The sequence below is a fragment of the Saccopteryx bilineata genome, chromosome 1 (genome assembly GCF_036850765.1).
Source record: "Saccopteryx bilineata isolate mSacBil1 chromosome 1, mSacBil1_pri_phased_curated, whole genome shotgun sequence".
Taxonomy (NCBI): Eukaryota; Metazoa; Chordata; class Mammalia; order Chiroptera; family Emballonuridae; genus Saccopteryx; species Saccopteryx bilineata.
This window is the reverse complement of record NC_089490.1, coordinates 398,321,927-398,346,199: the sequence shown is the minus strand read 5'-3', so window position 1 is coordinate 398,346,199 and position 24,273 is coordinate 398,321,927. Positions and strand designations below refer to the sequence as shown.

General features: G+C 50.9%; 2 protein-coding genes across 4 annotated transcripts in view; one reads left to right on the top strand and one right to left on the bottom strand.

Annotated features, from left to right (window-relative positions):
- Window positions 1-5,255, bottom strand: part of LGALS12 (galectin 12) — a 12,220-nt gene extending 6,965 nt beyond the window's left edge. The window contains exons 1-5 of one of the 2 annotated variants that reach the window (XM_066251804.1): window positions 4,823-5,255; window positions 3,030-3,118; window positions 2,705-2,918; window positions 1,778-1,897; window positions 788-826 (exon numbers count right to left, since the gene is read on the bottom strand). In XM_066251804.1, the coding sequence (XP_066107901.1) occupies window positions 788-826; window positions 1,778-1,897; window positions 2,705-2,918; window positions 3,030-3,118; window positions 4,823-4,891 (531 nt within the window). In that variant the 5' untranslated portion in view covers window positions 4,892-5,255. The remainder of the gene's footprint in view (window positions 1-787; window positions 827-1,777; window positions 1,898-2,704; window positions 2,919-3,029; window positions 3,119-4,822) is intronic. The other variant, XM_066251805.1, reaches the window with a different exon arrangement.
- Window positions 4,770-24,273, top strand: PLAAT5 (phospholipase A and acyltransferase 5). 2 transcript variants are annotated; one of them, XM_066251806.1, is made up of 6 exons: window positions 4,770-4,884; window positions 11,629-11,719; window positions 13,683-13,779; window positions 19,691-19,799; window positions 21,069-21,331; window positions 23,459-24,273. In XM_066251806.1, the coding sequence occupies exons 1-6, from the start codon at window positions 4,848-4,850 to the stop codon at window positions 23,585-23,587; spliced, it is 726 nt and encodes a 241-aa protein (XP_066107903.1). In that variant the 5' UTR covers window positions 4,770-4,847; the 3' UTR covers window positions 23,588-24,273. The 2 variants fall into 2 exon arrangements, with proteins under 2 accessions (XP_066107903.1, XP_066107904.1); XM_066251807.1 differs by lacking the exons at window positions 4,770-4,884; window positions 11,629-11,719 and adding an exon at window positions 12,416-12,483.

Below are 24,273 nucleotides of genomic sequence, written 5' to 3'. Positions count from 1 at the left end.
CTACCACGGGGGTTGTTCTGGGACCTGGAAGCTCCCATCTAAAGGGATCTTCTGATACGAATACAGGGGTCCCTTGTCTATCACGGGGGTTAGGTCCCAGAAAGCTCGTGATAGGCGAAAATCCGCAAAGTAGCGACCTTTATTTTATTATTTATATATATTTTAAGACTTGATAAACCCTCCCCACACTCTTAGAAACCTTATCCTATGCTCTTAAACACTTTCTACACTCTTAAACCTACATAATTTTAACAACATATAAAATTCTACGCTATGCATTTTGTTTCGATTTACAGTCATCCCTTGTCATATTGTGGTTCACTTTTCACAGTCTCACTGCATCGCAGATTTTTAAATTGTAATATCTAATTTTGTATCACGGATTTTTCACTATATCATGGGATTTTGCGGTATATAGGTATTTTTATATATTTATTATTTTAATTATTTTTGTGGTTAAAATAAGCATTTGTAGCCTAGAAAATTGAAAGCAATATGAAAAATATATTAAAATATTAATTAAAATATATTAAAAGAATATTACTGTACTGGACCCTGCCCCTAAGGGCAGTCATTCCAACCCCCACCCCCCTTTTCATCTTCCCAAGTTGGCCCTGGAGAGGCAAGTCTAGCTCTCCAGGGACCAAGGCAGAGATGGCCATATCCATGACAACCGTGCACTGGGCCTGTGCAAAGGGGAGCGGCAGCCCAGCCTGCGACGGCCGAGTCTCACGGGGAGAGAGAACGTGCCTGAGACAAGAGCCCACCTTGTTCCTAAGAGACTCACATGTCCAACTGGATACTCGCTGCTGCCCTCTGAAAATGGCTGTTTGGAAAGGAAAAAAAGCAACAACAGGATTCAGGAGTGCTGCAAGTCCCCAGGGCCATTTATTTGGCCCTGGCCTGCCCTGCCTGTGCCCGGATGTTGGCAGAGGCCGCTTTGGCCTTGAGAGCTCTTCCTTCTCCCCACAGGCCTCAGCAGTGGTGGTTCTCAAAGCTGGCATTGTGGACATGCTGGTCCCTAGGTCCCCATCAGACGTGCTGAATCAGAATCTCTGGTGGCAGGGCCCAGAAGTCTGCTTTTTTTTTTTTTTTTGTATTTTTCTGAAGTTGGAAACGGGAAGGCAGTCAGACTCCCGCATGCGCCCGACCGGGATCCACCCAGCATGCCCACTAGGGGGTGATGCTCTGCCCATCTGGGGCGTTGCTCTGTTGCAACTAGGGCCATTCTAGCACCTGAGGCAGAGGCCATGGAGCCATCCCCAGCGCCCGGGGCCAACTCCACTCCAATGGAGCCTCGGCTGCGGGAGGGGAAGAGAGAGACAGAGAGGAAGGAGAGGGGGAGGGGTGGAGAAGCAAATGGGCGCTTCTCCTGTGTGCCCTGGCCGGGAATCGAACCTGGGACTCCCGCACACCAGGCCGATGCTCTACTACTGAGCCAACCAGCCAGGGCCGAAGTCTGCATTTTTAATAAATTTCTCAGCTGCAATCATTGGACCTTTTAGCTCCAAGTCTCCAAGTGAGTTGCCTCCTGGCCATTGCTCCTCCATGTTGACCAGACCCCACACCCAGTACAGACTTCTGTCCAAAGCTCTTGGGCCCTCTGTAGTCACCTTCTCTTCGCCTCAGCACACTCATACCCGACACATTGATGGAAACCCTCCACCTTGGGCATAACTCATGTGACAGGGCTTGCCTGGGGCGGGAGGGGCCTGTCTAGATGTCAGAGGAAGTCAGAGGCTACTGCCACCCAGGCCTTGGCCACGTGGGAACTTACATTGACATTCAGGAATCCAACAGCCCTCACCAAGATGTCACCAAATATGCCCAGGGTGTCCACACGAGACAGTGGAAGCCGGTAGCGGTAGTGGAGGAAGTGCTGTCCGTTCACGCTCACCTGGGGACACAGGGGGCCGCCTCAGCACCGCTGATGGTCGTCAAGCTCATGCCTGGCCTCCGCAAGTGCTCATACCTGGAGTTCTCATTTACCTTCATCCTTACTCTATGAAGCAGGTGCATTTTGCAGACGAGGTACCCGAGGTTTGGGGAGCCTCCGTGATCTTCCCAGGGTTGCAGAGCTAACAGGTGGCACAGTTGGCCTCGGAACCGAGGCACCTTCCCACGCCCCTCTCTGACCCTGACGCGCACCGCCCCACGCATCCCTCATCCTGCCTCTCCTCTCCGCAGACCTGCCAGCCGCAGCGCAGCCCTCCCGGGGAGAGGAGGCCCAGGCTCCGCGGCTGTGTGGACCCCTCCCCCGCGGCCTCTCCCTGCACTGCCGGCTCCCAGTCTGAAGATCCCCGCATCTTTCTGACAAGAGTGCACGTCAGCGTGAAAGCCCTGAGGTCAGTTCTCGCTCCCTGTCCCCTGCTCCCTCAGCTGTAGGGTGGGGAGAATGAGAACCTTCCTCATGGGTTTTGGGAAGAGTCCGTGAGCTGCTAAGGGGCACCTTGCAGGTGTGCTAGACATGCTGTGACATGGGCGGTGCCACCCACCCCAGGGCCAGGCACCACAGAGCTGTCTTGCTGCCGCATGCATCAGGCCCCTCGGGCCCAGGCAGCTTGGAACTGGGCTTGGCAGCCCCGCGGTCCTCTCGGTACTTGACCCCTCCCCCACTCCCTTTAACACAGTGCCGCGGGGCTCAGCAGAAGGAGGGAGGGGCGGGAGGACACAAGTTCTAGAGCCCCGATTCCCTCCCGCTCACCTTCATCTCCTCATTTCCAAAGAGGAAGAGGATGAGTAAGTGGGCTCCTCTCTGCAGGGCCAGGCGGGGCCACCGGGCCTCGGCCTGCCAGCGCCCGTTGTGCAGGGTGTTGCAGATGACATGGGGCTTGGTGGTGTGGAAGCGAGGGTTGAAGTGGATGGCGATGTCCGGCCGGGGATGCAGGCTGCAGCCGCACTGGAAGTCCACCTGGAACCTGGTGGGAGGCGAGGCTTTCAAAGGGCCCTTCCGGTCAGAGGCCCCCAGAGACCCCGAAGGCAAAGACCCTCGGGCTGAGCTCCAGCGCCCCGTGGAGCACCCCCCTCACCTGCGTGCCTCCAGCGGGACCACTCCCTGCAGCATGACCATCTTGCCTGCGCGCAAGCCACCAAAAATTGTTGTGACATAAGGGACCACCTGAATGGGGAGAAACGCACCCTTACAGGGTAGAGGAAAGGCCAAAGGACCCCTATGTGGGAGGGCTGGGGGGGGGGGAGAAGACAAGAAAACTCAACTCTCCTGCCCTAACAGAAGATGTCCTATGGGGAAAAGTTAGTTTTGTCTGAAATGTCTTCTACCCACTCCCTTTCCTGGACCTTCACATATCAAAGCCATATTGCCCCCCGGGAAGCCCAATTCAGTGCCACTGCCCTTGCAGCACCAGCCCAGCCCCTCTCCCTGGTTCTGAGGACACAGTAGTGTCCCCAGTGAGGATCGGTGCCCACTGGATGCCACCCTGGCCTCCGAGGCTTCCAGAGGACTGCTCACGGGCCAGAGCCGGGAACTGGGAGGCAGAGGGTGGACTGGTTGGGCTGAGAGTGGACACTGATGTGGATCCCTGGGAGACACCTCATGATGGCCTGGCCTAGCTCCCCATCACCTTTCAAGGCTCCTGACATCGGCTCGGACCCCTTCTCAAGTGCCATACCGTTTGGTGCCGGAATTATCCCTTCCCTGGCCGTGCTCCAGATACTTTGCTGTGTAGCTGGCTTGGCTCTTGGCCGGCTGGATTACAGGGAGACTGTGTCTGGCTGTCTACACTGGGAGGCACAACCCCGCAAAGCTGAAGCCCTGTCTCTCCCTTCTATAGGCTCAGTGCCCGGCCTGGCACAGTGTGGGCCCTGAGCAGGTGTTTGCAGAGCGAGTGTGAACATGCAGCAGGTAAACATTGGGCAGTGTCACAAGACCAGCCTGCACGTGGCAGCCTTCAGAAGCCAAATCACCTAGAAAGAGCAAGACCCAACAGCCACTGCCCTCCAGGTGGGAGCCTGCAGCCTGAAAAGCACGGAAGGGTTGGAACCTGGGCTCTGGCTTCACCCCCTTCCTCAGGCACCTGGGGAGGTGCAGGACCTGAGGGGAGGTGCAGGACACTGAGGTAGATGCAGGACCTGAGGGGAGGTGCAGGACCTGAGGGGAGGTGCAGGACACTGAGATGGCCAGAGCATCCACCGTTCCGCGGGCTCAGCACTTCGGTCCCTCCGCTCCCCAGGCTCCGGGCTGGGCCTGTAATGAACTGAGCCTACGCAGCTCTCAGGAGAGAGGAGAGCCAAGTACAGAGAAAGCGGTAATCAGTGCTCGTGGGAGGGGGCAGTCCCCCGGAAGTTTAGCCTTCGGTAAAGCATGGCCAGGCCTCAGAAAATCTGATGGGCTCTGAGCAGCAGGAGGAAACCAGAAAGCCCCCACCCTCTCTCTGAGATGGAAGCTCCCGCCTGACTCCCTTCCAGGCTGGAGATGAGGCTGCCCTTCCTAGGTGTTCCTTGTCCCCCCAACAATACTAAGCACTTCTCCCAGATCTTCCTGTCACCCACCTGTCACCCTTTGTGCAGTAGGAGCACAGCACTGTGCCTCGAGGCTCTGCTACTTTAAAAATGCAAGGATGCAGTGAGCCTAACAGTCATTCACACCCAAGTGATAATTAGCTAATCAGTCACTTTGCTAAACTCGGGAGGACCTTTGCAGCACCCCTGGGGCAGCTACTGGGGAAGCGGGGGGGGGGGGGGGGGGGGGGGGGGGGGGGGGGCAGAACTGAGGGCCTTTCCATCCCAGCACCCGGCATCTGGCCCCACCTGGAAGGGAGACGCCCTGAGTCCTGGGAGGCTCCAAACCTGAGTGGCTGCTCACCGGGTGGAAGACTGGCGGCTGCAGGATGAAGGTGTCAGGGAGCGGGTCCAGTTTCTCTCCAGGTGACATGGGGGGGGGGGGACGCCCCCAACTCGAGCTGCTGCTACTGCTTCCAGGGGCCCTGCCACCACTGGGCTGACTCGCCTCTCCCAGCCAGGACTCTAAGTGCCTGGGGCAGCTTTTCCAGCTATTAGTCCTAATGCCGCTTGCAGCTGGTCTGGTGCCACATCCCCAGCTCTAGCCCCGCTGGCTGGTTTGGGGTTGTTAGCAGAAATCTGTGTCCACGGGTAGGAAACTTGCACTAACTAACTGATTAACTAACTAGCCAGCCCGTCCGGGTCTGAAGCACAGGGCTGGCTGTTGCAGAGGGTTATGGGGGGCAGAGGCTGGCTCCTTGGGGGCCAGGGAAGGTTTGTGGTTTCCAGGGCTGCCCTCTGAGCCCTTCTTGATCAGAGGCAGGGGTGCTGACTCCGCCCCCAGCTTCCTGGGCACCTTGGACTGGCTTCCCATTTTCTCCGCCCCTCCTGTGCCCTCCCCACAAAAGGTTTTCACCTCCCTCACTTCCTTGCCCCTTTCCCCACTCTTACAAGTTTGTAAATTGTATAGTTCCCTGGGGGCCCGTTCCAGCCTCAGCTGGAAATGCCAGAGCCCAGCCGATGTCACAGGAAAGTGGAGTGGGGGGAGGTGAGAAAAGGGCAGGAAGAGAGGAGAGCCCCCACCCCAGAGGCTCAGAAGAGGCAGTGTGGTACAGTGGGTGGCATACAGCTGCACCCAAGGAGACCCGGGTTCTTGCTGAACCTCTGCTCTAACGTGCTGTGTGCCCTGGGACATGTCACTTCCCCTCTGGGACTCCCTCTGGAGGACCACGGCAGTGTGTTTCCGAGGGAGGAGGTTCGTACCTGGGGGTGGACCCAGCTATCTGCAGTTTATCAAGCTCCCCCGTGATCATTTAGATAGAGATGGGCCAGCTTTGGTTTACATTTCAGCGGGGCTTTCCCTTTAAAAAGCAGCTCAACTTTATCCTGAGTTGGGAGGTCCCCGGCTCTGACAAGTGTCAGACTTGGCAGCAGGGAATTCATGGGGCAGGACCAGGCTGGGCAAAGGCTCAAGTGCAGGGGTGCGGGGGTGGGGGTGGGGGGAGAGCAAGTGGCTGCTTTGTAGTTGAGCACATGGGCGTTGGGGGGAGGGGCAGGGCCTCTTAGCTGCTATTGTTAGTAATGCAAATGTTGGGACCCCAACCCCAGACCTACTGAAGGGGGATCTCTGGGCGCAGGCGGGTAGGTGATCTGATGCAGGTTCATGTTTGAGACGCACTGACTTAGGTCCTAACTGGCAGGGCTGGGGTTCGGAGCCAAAGGGTCGGTGGGGCTGGGCTGCTGAAGATGCTCTGTGTGGGGAAATTCGATCAGAAGTGTGTTCAGGTAGAAAACTCTCTATGCAGAGATGGGGGTTGGGGGAGGAGAAACCAAAGGTGGAGGAACCAGCTAAGCAAGGGAACCCGAGACTCACCCTGGGAGTCAGATCTGGGACCTGTTCCCAGCCTCCCCGCCAATCCTGTGACCTGATGCAAATGAACCTCCTCCCTCCTTCCCATCCCAGCCTCACTTCCTGTCTGTGAATTTTTTTTAAAAGGAGGATGCGTTTATTTACTCAGGCTGTTAGAGATTGGGTGGCTTAAGCAACAGAAATTTAATTCCTCACAATTCTGGAGGCTGAAAGCTCAGGATCAAGGTGCCAGCAGGTACTTTTTTTCCTGAGGCTTCTCTCCTTTTATTGTAGATGTTTGCCCCTTGGTCTGCGTGTTTGTGTCTAACCTCTTCTTAGAAGGAGAGCAGTCCTACTGGACTAGGGCCCAACCCTATCACCTCATTAGCCATTTAAAGTTCTTATCTCCGAATACAGTTCCATTCTCGTTACCGGGAATGGGGACTTCAGCCTAGGATTCTGAGGGGGTTCAATTCAGCTCGTCACACACTTAGACAGGGAACAAGTAAGGTAATGCCAGATGCTTTGCACTTATTTTTTTCCCTAAAGAGATGAAACCATGTGGACTGAAACATTGTAAAACGAAACCAGAGCAGCAGCATCCATAACCTCAGTAGGCTAACATGACACTTCTCATTACTTTGATTTTACTCCTATTTTTTTTCTACCCTTCTAGTTTCTTCCAGTTGGTCTAGTAATTAAATCAACATGAGACAAGTTAACAAGAGAAAAGACCCAAATTTCATTACATGTGTACATATGGGAACCGCACATACATGACCCTTTCATGGAAAAATGGGGTATATATGGCGTTCTGAGCTAAGGACGAATTAAAGTACCCTGGGGCTTCAGAGGGGACGAAGGTCATTGCAGGACAACAGAAAGAGCAGAGGGCCAGTAATGAGAAGTTTGCCCTCATCTCTAAGTAGGTCACAGAAAGGTATTTCTGGTGATAGCTCTTATTATGAGCAAGGTCCCAAATTAAAATTTTTAAAGAGAGAGGTAACAGTTTCTCATGAGTCTGTAGGGTCTTGGTTGCCTTCAGCTCAGAGTAACCCACATGCCAAGGTGGCAAAGTCGAGGGAGACCTGTCCTGAACCCCTCACTACTGAGCTTCTTTCCTTACCCGTGCCTCAAAGGCTATTGTGGAATCTCAACTCAGAACCCATCTACCGTGAGTCTCTTCCAGCCACTGCTCTGGACTACTTCTGTTGACTCTCTCCCTTGCAGGGACGTCGGCTTTGTCACATCTCAGACTGTGCCTTTCACTTTCCAGTCACTTTTGGTTACTGAAACTCAGCCTGGTTCAGGACTGGTCATCAACGTCTTTTGACATCATAAAAAGAAAGAAAAGCAAACATATTTACTGTCTGATGGAGGAACCCATCATCACTAATGAAATCCTCTTTAAAAAAAAAAAGTCAGGTGGTGCAGTGGATAAAGCATCAGACAGAAACGTGGAGGACCCAAGTTTGATGCCCCGAGGTTGCTGGCTTGAGCATGGGCTCATCTGGCTTGAGCGGGGGCTCACTAGCTTTAGCACAGGGTCGCTGGCTTGAGCATGGGATCATAGACATGACTCCATGGTCACTGGCTTGAGCCCAAGGTCACTAGCTTGAAGCCCAAGGTTGCTGGCTTGACCAAGGGGTCACTCGCTCTGCTGTAGCCCTGCCCCTGTCAAGGCGCATATGAGAAAGCAATCAATGAACAACTAAGGAGACTAAGGAGCTGCAATGAAGAATTGATGCTTCTCATCTCTCTCTCTTCCTGCCTGTCTATCCCTCTCTCTGTCTCTGTCTCTGTCACACACACAAAAAAAGTCATCAACTCTGAATCTGATTGAGTCTGCAGACCCACCTACCAGTTAGTTCATAGGAATACAGGGCACACAACAGCTAAATGTGGACTGTGGGAGACTTTACAGGAGGCAATCTTTCTTCATGAAGGATCAGGTAGTAAACATGTTAGTCTCTGAAGGCTATAAAGTCTCAGATGCCACAATAATTAGTCAATTCTGCCCTTGTGGGAAAATTGTCCAAGGCAATATGTAAATGAAGGGCATGGTTGTGTCCAAATAAAACTATATGGACACTGAAAGTTAAATTTCATGTACTTTTCACATCACACAAATATTTTTCTATTTTTTTTTAAAACCATTTACCAATATTTAAAACCAATCTTAGCTCTCAGGCCACACGGAAGCAGGTGGTGTGGGCTAGTTTGCTGCCCCTGCTTTAATTGAAAGAAATTAAGAGACATATCAACTGATTGTAACTTATGAACTTTATTTAGATTTTGTTTCAAACATACAGTTAAAAATTGTATAAGCGGCCCTGGCCAGTTGGCTCAGCGGTAGAGTGTCGGCCTGGCGTGCGGGGGACCTGGGTTCGATTCCCAGCCAGGGCACATAGGAGAAGCAAGCGCCCATTTGCTTCTCCACCCCCCCACCTTCCTCTCTGTCTCTCTCTTCCCCTCCCGCAGCCGAGGCTCCATTGGAGCAAAGATGGCCCGGGCGCTGGGGATGGCTCCTTGGCCTCTGCCCCAGGCGCTAGAGTGGCTCTGGTCTCGGCAGAGCATCGCCCCCCTGGTGGGCAGAGCGTCGCCCCCTGGTGGGCGTGCCGGGTGGATCCTGGTCGGGCGCATGCGGGAGTCTGTCTGACTGTCTCTCCCTGTTTCCAGCTTCAGAAAAATACAAAAAAAAAAAAAATTGTATAAGCAATGGGGGAGATGTGAACATTGATTGGTTATTTGATGATATGGAACTACTAAAATGTTTCAAATTCTTTTGTGTATTGAAATTTTGAGAGAGAAGAAGGGAGGGAGGGAGAGAGAGAGAGAGAGAGAGAGAGAGAGAGAAACATCAATTTATTGTTCCACTTATTCATGCTGTCATTGCTTGATTCTAGTATGTGCCCTGACCAGCACTCCTATAAAATTTCTTGCAGGCATTCTCCAGGACACAATTTAGGTTGTTTTCGATATAGTGGTACTTTGAGATACAAATTTAATTCATTCTGTAACCGAGCTCGTAAGTCAGTCAACTCCTATATCAAACTGCCGATACTGGACCCGTGCGCCAACGCACCAACAAGTGGCAGCTTCCCGAATCACCACTCGTATCTCGGAATTTTGCTCAGATCTTGAACAAAAATACGGACCGAGTTGCAGCTCGTATCTTAAAAATTCGTATGTTGGTCTGTTTGTATCTCAAAGTACTGCTGTAGTTTCTGATTTAAAACTAGAAAGGAAAAAAGAAGCAAGTGGCTTTTTCACCAGATCAATACATGGTGGTATATCCACGTAATGAAATCTTTCCCAGCAGGGGAAATGAATTTCAGACCTAGGCAGCAAGGTATGTGTATTATAGAAACAACTCTGAAAGAAGCAACTTGAAGAAGATAACATATAGCACGATACCATTTTTATAAAACTTCAAATAAGCAAAATGAAACAATGTATTAGGTATGCAAAGAAGTGGTTTAAAAAAAATTTTTTTTAAAGCAAGGGCATGATAGAAAACTCAGGAGGTGACCTCTGGGCGGGAGGGGGGAGATAGAACAAGGGACCAACACAGGTAGGAGGCGCATCAGTATTGAGTGCGATCCGGTTCTCACATGAGATGGTCCATTCATGATGGAATTTTTTTTATTAAATCAGGGGCGGGGAGGCAGCGAGGCAGAGAGATAGACTCCCACATGAGCCCTGACTGGGATCCACCCAGCAAGCCCCCTGCAGGGGAATGCTCTGCCCATTTAGAGCCGCTGCTTCGTTGCTTGGCAACCAAGCTATTTCAGCGCCTGAGTCCAGGTCATGGAGCCATCCTCAGTGCCAGAGGCTGCAGAAAAGAGGTGAGAGGAAGAGTAGAGAAGCAGATGGGCACTTCTCCCGTGTGCCTTGACTGGGAATCGAACCTGGGACATCCACACGCCTGGCCTACATCCTCTACCGCTGAGCCAACCAGGCCTTTATTATCATGTTTCATGACTACATGCACTCCATCTATTCTTTAGTATGTATTACATGGTATATATAATGTAAATTAAAATATAAAAAATATATGTAATACTCTGAATCCTTCCAGATTTTCACTTCTGAGTGAGTCTCCCCAGGCCGTCCTAATCTGGCCTTAGCTGCTCTCTCCATATGTCGCTCTTCTGTCTGCTCCATGACATTCAGCTTCTCCAGTCACATCAGATGCCACCTCCGAACCCTGACGCAAACGGATTTGCGCTCCTCTGCCCCCCTCAGATAGCCTCCTATCCGTCTTTCCCTGCCTTTCCTCCCAGAGCCCCATCTGCGCCCGCTCTGCTCCGGGACCCGCCGTTGGCCTGGCCCGTGCCCCCCTCGCCCCGCGCGGCCCCGCCGTTTGTGCGCGCACGCGCCCGCGCCCCCACCGCAGCTCTGCGCCGCGCTGCCCCAGCGCACTGACCTCCGTGGTTCCGGGACCCGGGACCGCGCCCACTGGGAACTGGCCTGGCGCATCGCCCCTTGCGAGACCCAGGGACCCGCCGGGCCGCAGCAGCGGGATGGGCCTGAGCCCCGCGGCTGGGAGGAAGGGCCAGCTTCGTCCCTGGAGGTTCCCCGGGTCCCGACCCAAACCGGCCTCGAGAACGGCAGGTATGGGGCAGGTATGGGACCCGATGACAGTCAACCTGCTCCGGGACATTTAGCTGTGCCCTAGTCGGGGAGCTGCAGGAATAAAACCCCTCCCCACCGAGCCACCGGCCTGGGCCTGAGTCCCTCCAGGCCTTCCCGGTCGTCCAGGGAAGTCACCAAGTTTGTCTTCAAGGCTCCTTAGACGTTTGTTGGCTGTGCGAAATGCCTCTTAACCGGAACGAGTGAATATTTCTAAGTGATCGTTTATTACTTTAACCAGCATCCGGTGAATCGGCAGCTATCAACCCTCCCACTGTATTCGAGGTGGAAGGGGGACAGAGGGGGCAGCTCCCCAGCAGGGAGGGTGAAGAATGGCTGTAGCTCCGCAGAAGTCTGTCCTCCAGGTTTAGTCCCAAGGTTTCTGTGATCTGAAATAGAAACACCTCTGACATCTTCATCTCCTCCCAGACTCTGTCCCCTGGAATTCCAAAGTCTCTCTTTCCCAGAGGACCTGAGACCTTTCCTGGATCCAGTCCTACAATCCGCTTTATTCATCCAAAACTGACGGAAGGCCAGCAACCAGCTTGCCAAACTAGGCTAGAGCTTCAAGCCCACCTGCTCCATCAAGGGGATTACTTGAACCCTTCTTTCAAGGGTTTCACACCCCTCTCCCCCATGAAAAGTAAATATAGTTTAAATAGCTTTTTTTTTTCTCCTTAACATAGATGAATCCATGGAATCTCAAGTGTTGATCCAGCTCTGGCCCAGACAGCCAAGACAGAGTCCATTAGAACAGGGCGGAAGCCTCCAGCAGGGGTAAGGTTTTGCATGGAAGGACTGAGTCTTTGGGTGGTAGAGCCCTCTGAAGAATGGGTTTTGCTGGCAATTCTGTAAAACAAATTCTGGTGTGGTTTCTATGCAAACCAGCAGAAGGCAGGTGTGGTCCTAACAACAGACTGTGACCAGACCTGGGACTTGCTGGCAGGAGGTGGGATTTTTAGCCACAGGGCATTTTCCAGAACCCTAAGAACAGAATCGCTTTGAAGGGCCCTTGTAGTATTTGCCCACTGATCACTAATGAATGATGCAACCAATTTTCTCAATTCACTTTCACTAAAATATGGTTTGCGGCCCTGGCCGGTTGGCTCAGTAGTAGAGCTTCAACTGGAAGTCTCAGGTTTGATTCCCATTCAGAGCACACAGAAGAGGCAATCATCTGATTCTCCACTTCCCATCCCTCTTCCTCTCCTGCAGCCATGGCTTGATTGATTCAAGCATGTCAGCCCTGGGCACCAAGATGGCTCCATGGAGCCTCCACCTCAGGTGCTAAAAATAGCTCCATTCTGAGCATGGCCCAAGATGGAGGGTTGCCCAGTGGATCCAGGTTGGGGCACATGTGGGAGTCTGCCTCTGTATCTCTCCTACTCTCATTTAAATACTTAATTTAAAAATATGTTTTGTTTCTTTTTAATATTCTGAGGGGCAGAAAGTTTCCAGAAGAACTATATTGAATATGACAGCCTCCCTCACCCCCCGCAGTTACAGCTGGGAAAAATAAAGAAAATGCCCTTTTTGGATTGGTAATGTGCCAGATATGTACATATGCTTTCTCACTTAACCCTTTTGACAGCTCTGCGAGACAGCTATTGCCATCTCTATTTTATACATAATCAAACTGGTTTCAAACAGATTAATTTACTATCTCAAGGTTGGACAAGTACCAGAGCCGGGTTTCAAACCCAGGTCTTTTGGGCTCCAATCTATTTCGCTGTACTATCCAAAAAGGCCTATTCTTGCTCTCAGTTTCAGTCCTCTTCTACAATATTTTGTCTCGAGGGACAAAGTATACTGGTGTCTGTCACACTACTTACAGTCACAGTGTTATGGCCCAACAAGATTTCTCAGAAATATGGGGCTAATTTGGAAGCAGCAGCTCAGGATTTCAAGGGGCCTGTCTCTGCCATTAGGACCCTGAGTGACAGGGAAGGAGCAGTATGTCCTGTTACCTTTCTTTGAGAGAGAGAGAGAGAGAGAGAGAGAGAGAGAAAGGGGGAGTAAGGAGGGGAAAAGAAAGAAAGAGAAGGATCAGGCCTGACCTGTGGTGGCGCAGTGGATAAAGCGTTGACCTGGAAACGCTGAGGTCGCCGGTTCAAAACCCTGGGCTTGCTTGGTCAAGGCACATATGGGAGTTGATGCTTCCAGCTCTTCCCCCCTTCTCTCTCTCTGTCTCCTCTCTCTCTCTCTCTCTCTCCCTCCCTCCCTCCCTCTCCTCTCTAAAATGAATAAATAAAAAAAAAGAAAGAAAGAGAAGGATCAACTCACTGTTTTAGTTGTGCCATTGATTGCTTCTCAAACGTGCCCTGACCGGGGCTCCAGCCGGTGCCCTCGGGACTGAGCCAGCAGTCCCAGGGTCAGGCCAGCAGCCCCAGAGCTCCAGGACGACGCTCTATCCACTGCACCACCAGCCACGGCCCTACTACCATTGTTTTAGAAGCTATGTGCAAGTATTACTCTGGTAAAGTTTTGAAAAAGATTATTAGCAAACAAAAAAAATTCTGAAAGCTACTCATTGCTATCATTAGCATTTTAAAACAACTGTCAGCAAACAGTTCTTCTGTATGATAGTTAATGGTGTCAGAGAAGCAACTTCAGGGGAAATGTTTCCTAGAATCTCAAAACTGAAAGCTATTTTAAAATCGCAAACCTGAAGTAATACAAAATTTCCAATAATTGTGAAGTAGTGTTAGCTGTTAACTATATGACCCCAAAATTCCTTTAGGGAGAACCCCGCAGTTAACTTGGAGACCACAGCCAACCAGAAGAGAGCAGAGTCGAAGTCTGAGGGCACAGACAGATCAGCAAAGCAAGCAGCTGAGGTGGGTGTCACAAGAATTCTCATACAGTCCTCGTCACTTCTTCTCTATGCACTGTATTTTATTCAGACTGCGTGGCAGGTTGAACTGCATACTGATTTGGAATGTTGGCTATGCTGTTTAATTTTTTTTAAGAGCTTTATTGAGCTATTTCTTGAGCTTTATTGAGGTATACCTGACATTCCTATAATCGGCATACAATAACCTGCACATAGACTACACAGTTGATCGTGTTTTTGACATATGTACATACCTGTGAAGTCATCACCACAACCAGAACTTTCTGTCCCCCATTGTGAATTCCTCCCTCTGCCCAGCCTACCCCCATCTCCAGGCAACAACTGATCTGCTCTCTGTCACTACAGATTAGTTTGCATTTTTAAGAATTTATATCAATGGAATCATTAGTATGGACCCTTTATTTATCTGTCTTCTTTCACATAACTTTTTTTTTATTATTCAATGAGAGGAGAGGCAGAGACAGGCTGCCGTGTGTGCTCTGACTGGGATCCACCCAGCAAGCCCACTAGGGGGCAATGCTCTGCCCATCTGGGATGATGCTCCGTTGCTCAGCAACCAAGATCTTCCTAACTAACATCTGAGGTGGAGGCCATAGAGCCATCCTCAGTGCCTGGGGCCAACTTGCTCCAATCAAGCCATGGCTGAGGGGGAAGAGAGAGATAGAGAAGCTAGAGGTGTGGGGGAGGAGAAGCAGATGGGTACTTCTTCTGTGTACCCTGACAGGGAATTGAACCCAGGACATCCACACACTGGTCCCATGCTCTACCACAGAACCAACCAACCAGGACCCTGAATTTCACATAATTTTACATAATTATTTTGAATTATATCCCCTAATCACATGTTATCAATAGTTCATTCCTTTTTATTACTGAGCAGTATTCCAGTGTATGGACATTTATTTATTCATTCACTGGGTTGTTTCCTGTGTTTGATTATTACAAACAAAGCTGTGATGAGCATCAGTGTACAAATCTTTATTTTCTCTTGGGTGAATACCTAGGAATATAATGGCGAGATAATATGGTGGATGTATATTTAACTTACTTTTTTCCAAAGTATACTACTCACAAAAATTAGGGGATATTTCAAAAATGAATATGAAGCAATAAAATGACCCCTAATTTTTGTGGGCAGAATTGTGGGATATTTCAAAATGAAAATGAAATATTGTTGTGCTAGTTTACACTCCCACCAACAGAGTATAAGGGTTCCGGTCCCTCTACATGCTCGTCAGCACCGGAATGCTCAGTCTCCGTAATTTTAGCCATCCTAGTAGACACGCGAGTGTCTCATTGTGCTTTTCGTTTGCATTTCCCTCGTGACTAACCAGGCTGAACTTCTTGTCATGTACTTATTTGCCACCTGTATATATCTTCTTTGGGGACGTATCCATATCCTTTGCCCATGTTTCCTCTGGGTTTGTATGTTTGAGAGTTCTTCAGAAATTCTGTATATATCTTTTTTATATATAGTTTGATTTGACTTACAAAATTTTGCTTAGTATTTTTACATTTATGTTTATAAAGGATATTGGTCTGTAATTTTAGTCTGATGGAGTTTCTCCTTAAAGGGTATTCTCACAGGATGCTACAATTTCAAGACCATTTTGTTCAAATGATATTCTAAGGACTGATTAAATTAACAGAGAACAGAACAAACTGTTAACAGTTATGAATATTCATGAACCTCCATATTGTACAATAGAACAAGGTTGATACTATAAATGTTTTCAGTGTAATACTTTATGAGGTCAGCTTCTTTAGCACGTTTTCTGGTGCAGAAAGTTATTGCTGCCTCTGTAGCCATAGGAGGAGAGTTACTGCTGCCTCTGTAGCCATAGGATGGCTGTCATCTTCAACACTGTAAACGAGTCCTTTAAAATAGAAATTTAGGCCCTGGCCGGTTGGCTCAGTGGTAGAGTGTCGGCCTGGTGTACAGGAGTCCCGGGTTCGATTCCCGGCCAGGGAACACAGGAGAAGCGCCCGTCTGCTTCTCCACCCTTCCCCCTCTCCTTCCTCTCTGTCTCTCTCTTCCCCTCCCACAGCCAAGGCTCCATTGGAGCAAAGTTGGCCCGGGCACTGAGGATGGCTCTGTGGCCTCTGCCTCAGGTGCTAGAGTGGCTCTGGTTACAACAGAGCGGCGCCCCAGATGGGCAGAGCATCGCCCCCTGGTGGGCATGCCAGGTGGATCCCGGTCAGGTGCATGCGGGAGTCGGCCTTACTGCCTCACCATTTCCAACTTCAGAAAAATACAAAAAAAATAAAAAATAAAATAAAAAAATAAAATAAAATAAAATAGAAATTTATACAGACTAGAATTTTTTTTTTTTGTATTTTTTCTGAAGCTGGAAACAGGGAGAGACAGTCAGACAGACTCCCGCATGCGTCTGACCAGGATCCACCCGTCACACCCACCAGGGGGCGACGCTCTGCCCACCAGGGGGCGATGCTCTGCCCCTCTGGGCGTCGCTTTGTTGACCAGAGCCACTCTAGCGCCTGGGGCAGAGGCCAAGGAGCCATCCCCAGCGCCCGGGCCATCTTTGCTCCAATGGAGCCTCGGCTGCGGGAGGGGAAGAGAGAGACAGAGAGGAAGGAGAGGGGGAGGGGTGGAGAAGCAGATGGGCGCTTCTCCTGTGTGCCCTGGCTGGGAATCGAACCCGGGACTTCTGCACACCAGGCCAACGCTCTACCACTGAGCCAACCAGCCAGGGCCCACAGACTAGAATTTTAAGGTTTGTCTCAGGGACCTCATTTGACAGCATCATAAACAAAAAGCAGACCTGTAGGACTCGGTGTTACTGGTGAACAATGTAGTAAGAGATGAGTAGGATATTACCCCTAACAGAGAACTCGGGAGCAGACAGCACCACTTCTCCACAGTTTTCTTGATTCTGTGTGGATCTGGGAGGATATTCTGGCCCTCGGGGTCCTCACAGACTACTGGGGGGAAATAAGAAGAAGGTAAAAACTTACCCTCTGATGCCATAGCAGCAGCACCCCCAGCTCCCCATACGAAACTTTGCACAACGTTAATACATGGTTCATTCCCTCTCCCCCATTTTAGGATTTAGGACAGGGGTCCCCAAACTTTTTACACAGGGGGCCGGTTCACTGTCCCTCAGACTGTTGGAGGGCCAGACTATAAAAAAAATATGAACAAATCCCTGTGCACATTGCACATATCTTATTTTAAAGTAAAAAAACAAAACGGGAACAAATACAATATTTAAAATAATGAGTAAATTTAAATCAACAAACTGACCAGTATTTCAATGGGAACTATGCTCCTCTCACTGACCACCAATGAAAGAGGTGCCCCTTCCGGAAGTGCGGTGGGGGCCGGATAAATGGCCTCAGGGGGCCACATGCGGCCCGCGGGCCGTAGTTTGGGGACCCCTGACTTAGGACAAAAACCTGTCGTGATGTGTCACTTCAAGCTGCTCTGTTTCCCTCTTAACCCAACTGAGGCCTGCGCAGGTATCTTTGAGAGGTGTTAACTTTCACCTTCTCGACTGCCGCCTGTTCTGCCATCCCATTGTGAGGCCCGGGAGGCCCTCTTCAGTCATTTAACTCCTCTCTCGGCGGCACATGTTAAAATTACCGCTTTATGTAACGGGGCAAGATGGACCGGACAAGATATCTGCATCTTGAGGTCCTAGCATGGAACCAGCGCCAGCCAGCTCTCTCCCCCCAGATGAGGCCTTTGAGGTTGCTGGCCGTGGACATAGCCCCACGCCCCCTTTTGCCCAGGTTCCCTCCTTTTTCTTTGTATTCTCTGTGTCCATACATCATCTCCAGATTCATCATGTATCGCTCCCCTTCCCGGCTCACTCTGTACCATTCATCCCAGCCTCCTTGCTGTGCTTCTGATGAACCCAAGTCTCTCCTTCCTCAGGGCCTTTGCACCTACCAGGCTGCACTTCCTGCTTTTCCCTGGTTTTTCAAAACCAACCCACATGTGTTGTTATGGAGCCTCCAGGGCCGTGAGAAAATAAACTTCTGTCACTTAAGACACCCGGATTGTGGTATGTTGTATGACAGCCCAAGCAGACTAATACACATCTTCTCTTGGGAAAGCGCCCCCCCCATGCCCCTCTCTGAAGGTCAGCTCCTCCTCAGTGTGCTCTTGAACTTGGCCCCGCCCACTTTTCCAGGACCTCTTTGCTGCCCATCACTCTTCTTTCTCTGCCACCTTCAAAATCTCCCTTTCTGCTGGAGCCTCGCTAGCAGGACTTAACATGTGCTGCCGTCTTTCCCGTCTTGAAAATGCTCTCCCTTCGCCCTTTGCTCCTCCTCGGCCCCACTGACGACTCTCCTCCCTTGCTCAGCCACGGGCCTGAGAGAGCGGCCTGCCCTCACTGCCTCCAGTTCCTCTCTCCCCACTTCCTGTCTAACTCATGCCAGAAAGGCCTCCACCTCCGCCTTTCCATATAAATTTTAGAATCATTTGTCAATTTATACAAAAAGAAAAAAACAGCCTGACCGGTGGTAGTGCAGTGGATAAAGCGTTGATCTGGAACACTGAGGTTGCCGGTTCGAATCCCTGGGCTTGCCTGGTCAAGGCACATACAGGAAGCAACTACTGTGAGATGATGCTTCCTGCTTGCCCCTCCTCTTCCTCCCTCTCCCTCTGTTTCTCTCTCTCCCCCCTCTCTCTCCAAAAATCAATAAATAAAATCTAAAAACAAAAAAACAAAAATGCCTACTGATATTTCAAGTGTCGTGTTTAATTTATAGATCTGGTGAATTGCCACCTTAATATTATAGTTTTCCGATCCATGAACATGGAATGTCTTTTCATTTATTTAAATCTTCTTTAATCTCCTTTAGCCAAAATAATGTTGAAACAAAGTTGTTGAAACAAAGTGTGGTGTATCCACATAAGGGGAATACTAATGCACGCTACAGCTCGGTGACCTAAAAACATGCTGCTGAGCGGAGAAGCCCGACCGACACAGGCCACATGCTATATGATTCCATTCACATGGAATGTCTAGAAAAGGCAAATCTGTGGATTCACAAAGTAGATTAGTGGTTGCCTGGGGCTAGGGGAGAGGGTAGGGCACGAAAGATGAGTGACGCCTGACCAGGTGGTGGCACAGTAGATACTATTGACCTGGGACGCTGAGGTCCCGGATTCGAAACCCCAAGGTCACTGGCTTAGTGCAGGCTCACCAGGTTGAGCCTGGAATCATAGACAGGACCCCGAGGTCTCTGGCTTGAGATCAAAGATCGCTTTCTTGAGCAAGGGGTCACTGGCTCAGCTGGAGCCCCTGGTCAAGACAACTATAAGAAAGCAGTCAGTGAACAACTAAGATGCCACAACTATGAGTTGACGCTTCTCATCTCTCTCCCTTCTGTCTCTCTCTCTCACTTAAAAAAAAAAAAAAAAGAAGAAAAAAAGAAAGGAACAGGATAGGGAGGGGGGGGGGGAAGAGAGGAGAGTGACTACTAATGGAAACAAGGTTGTTTGGGGCCAGGGATAGGAAATGGGACTGACTGTAAATGGGCGTGAGGATCTTTTGGGGTAATGCAGGAGAGCTCCATCTTCCTGTAATGTCCCTCCATGCCCTCTATTGACAAGACTTAACCTGGTGCTCAGTTTCAAGCAGAAATGCTTAAAGGAGTCCCATCACTGATCACACAGCATATACGGAGGGCACAATACATAGATAGCTGGCACCGTCAGCCTCACTGCCTTTGCTAATCCCAGCGATAGTGGGATGTGGGAGGGGCCTTTGTTGCTTTGTGTGAAGAGAGCTTTCTCCAGCCTGGGTTTCTGTACAGTGATGAAGTGCAGTGTCTTCAGGCTGAGCCATAGCTGATCCCCAAACAGGAACTCCGGAATACCATGTACATTGTATTTATTATTATATTTTTCCCCATCACAGGGCAAACCAAGACCCAGACCCGGAGACCTGATTGAGATTTTCCGTATTGGCTACGAGCACTGGGCCATCTATGTGGAGGATGACCGTGTGGTCCATCTGGCTCCCCCGAGTAAGAGTGGATACTCTGCTGAAATACTGATATTTAAGTTAGCAAAGTTAAAAGGAGCACAGTTAATTATTGTGTTCCTGAGCTGCTTCCTTAACTAGTAATAAAACACCCCTGCCATGGCCAGCTCGGCAATGGGTGTGCACGAAAGGCGCGTGCTGCAGGACTTAAGAAAAATCACACAAGACACAGCATAGAGCAGGGGTCGGGAACCTTTCTGGCTGAGAGAGCCATGAACGTCACATATTTTAAAATGTAATTCCATGAGAGCCATTCAATGATCATGAACATGAGCGGTAGGAAATGAATGGATTGTAATACATGAGAATGTTTTATATTTTTAACATTATTTTTTTTATTAAAGATTGTCTGCGAGCCAGATGCAGCCATCAAAAGAGCCACATCTGGCTCGCGAGCCATAGGTTCCCGACCCCTGACCTAGAGAAAAGATGGGCACAGGGGACTCCCAGCCTCTAGGACTGAGAGCCCAGATCTCTGCAGCCTCATCGTATTTATTGGTCTCTTTGCTCATCAAGCAAATTAGCAGAGCCTGGGTTCGGGTGCAGAGAAAGGTGATTAATACCTTTCAGGTATGTAGGAAAATGGCTACAGGAATCAGCTGTTTCCTTTAAGCAATCTCATCAGTGCTCGCAGGGGCAGCATTCTGGCCTAGCAGGACTGGGCATTCCAAAGTCCACGCCAAAGACTTGTCTCAGGACCGCAGTCTAATTCCCGGCCATTTTCCTACGCACCCGAAGCATGACTAGACCTAAGTTTACTGTGTGATGGAGCCTGGTCTCTGTCCACCAAACGCCACTGCCTGTCCACACCCCAGGGAGATGCAAGCGAGAATGTCCCCAGGTTCCCTGACAGCCGAGACCACCCTTTCTTTCCAGTGGCCGGTTTAAGAAGGTCAGCCTCTGTCTGTCTGTCTGTGTTGACAACAGTTCCACACTCTTCCTCACGTGCCTGAGGATCCCTGGAGGGGCGTGGTGTGGGTGCTTACATGCTCCCAGTGTCACTTGCTTCCTGTTGTCCCCAATGCTGCTTCCGCTTCCTCCTCGCCTTTGGCACGTCGTCCACTGTCGCCTGGCCTCCCCACTCTTCCCCGCCTGGCCCGAGCTGCCCCAGCCTCAGTGTGGACACTGCTCTCCTTCCGTTTCCCAAGGCAGCGTTAACACAGGCTGAGGTTAAATTTTCGTGGAGGGTGAGCCAGGGCTCTGCCCCTGTGTCTCTTGACCTCTCCATCTGTCGCCCGCCTGTGGCCTCCAGGCGAGGACTTCGCAGCCGGCAGCATCACCTCCATCTTCAGCAACCGGGCCGTGGTCAAGTACAGCCGCCTTCAGGACGTGCTGCACGGCTGCTCCTGGAAGATCAACAACAAGCTGGACGGGACGTACCTGCCCCTGCCCGTGGACGAGATCGTCCAGCGCACGAAACAGATGATCAACAAGATAGTGCAGTACAGCCTGATCGAAGGGAACTGCGAGCACTTCGTCAACAACCTCCGATACGGCGTGCCCAGGAGCCAGCAGGTATGGTGCCGCTCCCGCTCCGCTCCCGACGCTCCCGCTCCGCTCCCGACGCTCCCGCTCCGCTCCCGACGCTCCCGCTCCGCTCCCGACGCTCCCGCTCCGCTCCCGACGCTCCCGCTCCGCTCCCGACGCTCCCGCTCCGCTCCCGACGCTCCCGCTCCGCTCCCGACGCTCCCGCTCCGCTCCCGACGCGGCTCACGTGGGGGGCGGGGGCGGGGAGCGTTGCTCCTCCCCTCATCAGGGATCAGAATCGCCATTGGTGGTTGTACGCTGTTTGTTGCACTGGTTTCTATAGGACTTGACGGTTCTTTTCCTCTCCGTTCACCCGTGGAGGGGTAGAAAAGGCACTGGGCTACACAGGGAGACCATCAGCTGGCCTGGCCTCCTTGGTCAAGTCATTTTATCTCTGAGGCTGCCCCTTCCTTGACAAGATGAGGATAAATCAAGGTAGAGACTTTATTGCTCAAGTCGCAAACGACCCGCCTGTGGGCCACATCTGAATGACTAGCATTTTTTAAATTACTTGCCAACATTTAAAAATATAAAAATTTTATATAAAAGGACCTGAATTCCCAGCCTCTCTGAACAACCAGTGGAGCAGGCCGCTGGGCGTGTGGTCCTGCTTGCTGACACGCGTGGGGCCCAGTCGTGGCTCCCCCTTTCCATGGGTGGGGGGGGGGGGGATAAGCGTGCCACCTACCAGCTTCACTCACATTCCCTGCCTGGCCCTGCGGTATTTGAGTGTGTGACCCTCCCCCAATAATACAGGGCGATGGTGCACTAAATGTGGTTCAGTGCTCATGAAAGAGCTCTGAAAGCCTACATATCTGTGACAGTTTGAGCTGATCTTTTTAATATTTGTCCTTATTAAAACCCTACAAGCCTGACCAGGCAGTGGCACAGTGGATAGAGCATCAACCTGGGATGTTGATGACCCAGGTTCAGAACCCTGAGGCTGCTGGCTCCTCCGGCTTGAGCACGGGCTCACCAGCTTGAGCGCAGGGTGGCTGACTTGAGCGTGGGCTCATAGACATGACCCCATGGTCACTGGATTGAACCCAAAGGTCGCTGGCTTGAAGCCTAAGGTTGCTGGCTTGAGCCCAAGGTCGCTGGCTTGAACAAGGGGTCATGACTTGGCTGGAGTGCCCCCAGTCAAGCCATGTATGAGAAGCAATCAATGAACAACTAAGGAGCCACAACTACAAGTTGATACTTCTCATCTCTCTCTCTCTTCATGTCTGTATGTACCTGTCTGCCTCTCTCTCTCTTTATTTCTCTCTCTCTCTCTCTCTCTGTCGCAAGAAAAAAAAAGCCTATAAGAAGAACAGAGAGAGTATTTTATTGTCATGTAATAGATTTTTTTAAAATCAGGATTAATTGTGGCATGCCATTTTTCTATGTTCTTTTCCACGTTTCCTACATTTTTGTAACACACTGGGCAAATCCCAGCGCTGACTCTCTGCCGCACTGTCCTGTCTCTCAGTGACCATGAGCAGGCCTCCCACACTCTCCCTCTTGTCTCTCACTTTCTGCATTTCTTCCTTTGTACTCAGGTTCTCTCCTAGCCTGCACTCCCCTCTGGGGAGGCCCACTCTGGCGCTAGGGCCTGGGTGGGCATTGGTATGAGTATTTGTACATGAAAAGAAGACACCCCCCCCTGGAAAGGTCAAGGGATTATAGAGGCCCCCCCTTCCTCAGAGGCCTGAGCCCAGGTCGAAGCTCGGACACTCATTCACTGTGTGACATTGTCCAAGTGAGTCCCCTCCCTGGCTCTCAGATTCCCCGTATGTGGCTGTGCTACCCTGAGATCCTTGCCTCAGAGCCCCACACTGGAGGCTGATTCCAGGCTGAATGGCTCCAAGGAAGGAAGGGGCCAGGAGTCAGGTGCCGCCCTCCCCACCCAGGGTGAAGGGAGCACGCCTGCCTCTGATGTCCATCCCAGGCCATCCTGGCTTCTCTAGGTCTCTGCAGCCCTAGGATCTTTGGACACATAGAGAAGAGGTTGCTTCCTGCTCTAGAAAAAGCCTCCAAGCAGGCCAGTTCCTGAAGGGGTGTGGCGAGGCGGAGATAGGGCAGGGCACAAGCCTGGGGTCGTCCCAGCGTCCTGTGAACTGATCCGCTTTGCAGGTGGAGCACGCCCTGATGGAAGGAGCGAAGGCCGCCCGAGCCATGATTTCCGCTGTCATGGAGAGCGTGAGGCCAAACCAGTCGCTGCCGGAAGTGACTGCAAAGCCCAAGCTGAGGAAGAGCTACTGACATCGGCAAAGGGCACGTTCCTCCTCTACCCCCTTGTCTTCCTTGCTCAGTGGCCCCATGTAAGAAAATTGTGAGCTTCCAGAAGAATCCAGAATGTATTCAATTACCCCTTTAGAAATACAGCCAATATGTGTGATTAGATCCGTGGACTCTCAGGGTGGGAAGACTCTAATGCTTATTATGCAGCTGTTAGCACCACGTGCTGTGCACGGCATCTGGCACGAATTTCGTTCTACTCTGTAGCAAGGGGTCTTTCTTGTTTCTTAGGCTGAACCTGGTCTGTGATGCTTGAATACCGCCTGACACACCCTGGAGACCTCTGCTGGAATGTTCCCAGGAATGAAGAACTCTTTTCAGAGGTTCTTTTGTTGAACTAACACGTCTCGAGCTTCTCTGGGTCGCCCCAGTCCTGCCCTGTTGACCCACAGTGTGGTTCCAGGGAGGAGGACTTGGGGAAAACCTACAGCTGCAGCTACACCTCAGTCTAGGAAAACCTCTCCCGAGAAATGTTTTCTTTTTAAAATTATGCATCAGCTTTATTCTTCTTTTAAAGCATAATCAGTAATACCATTCTACCTTCTGTTCTACCTTATAAGACCCAGCAGATTTGAGATTTCCATTTTCATTGACTTGAGGTGAATATTTAGAATGGTGTAAGCAGTGGACTTCTGCTTTGTGAATGAGGG

Excerpts from the sequence above, each read along its gene's own strand:
- PLAAT5 (XM_066251806.1), top strand. The coding sequence starts at position 4,848 with ATGAAGGTGTCAGGGAGCGGGTCCAGTTTCTCTCCAG. Across the intron at positions 19,800-21,068 it reads GGTCCATCTGGCTCCCCCGA|GCGAGGACTTCGCAGCCGGC; the intron begins GTAAGAGTGGAT and ends TGTGGCCTCCAG. Across the intron at positions 21,332-23,458 it reads GCGTGCCCAGGAGCCAGCAG|GTGGAGCACGCCCTGATGGA; the intron begins GTATGGTGCCGC and ends TCCGCTTTGCAG.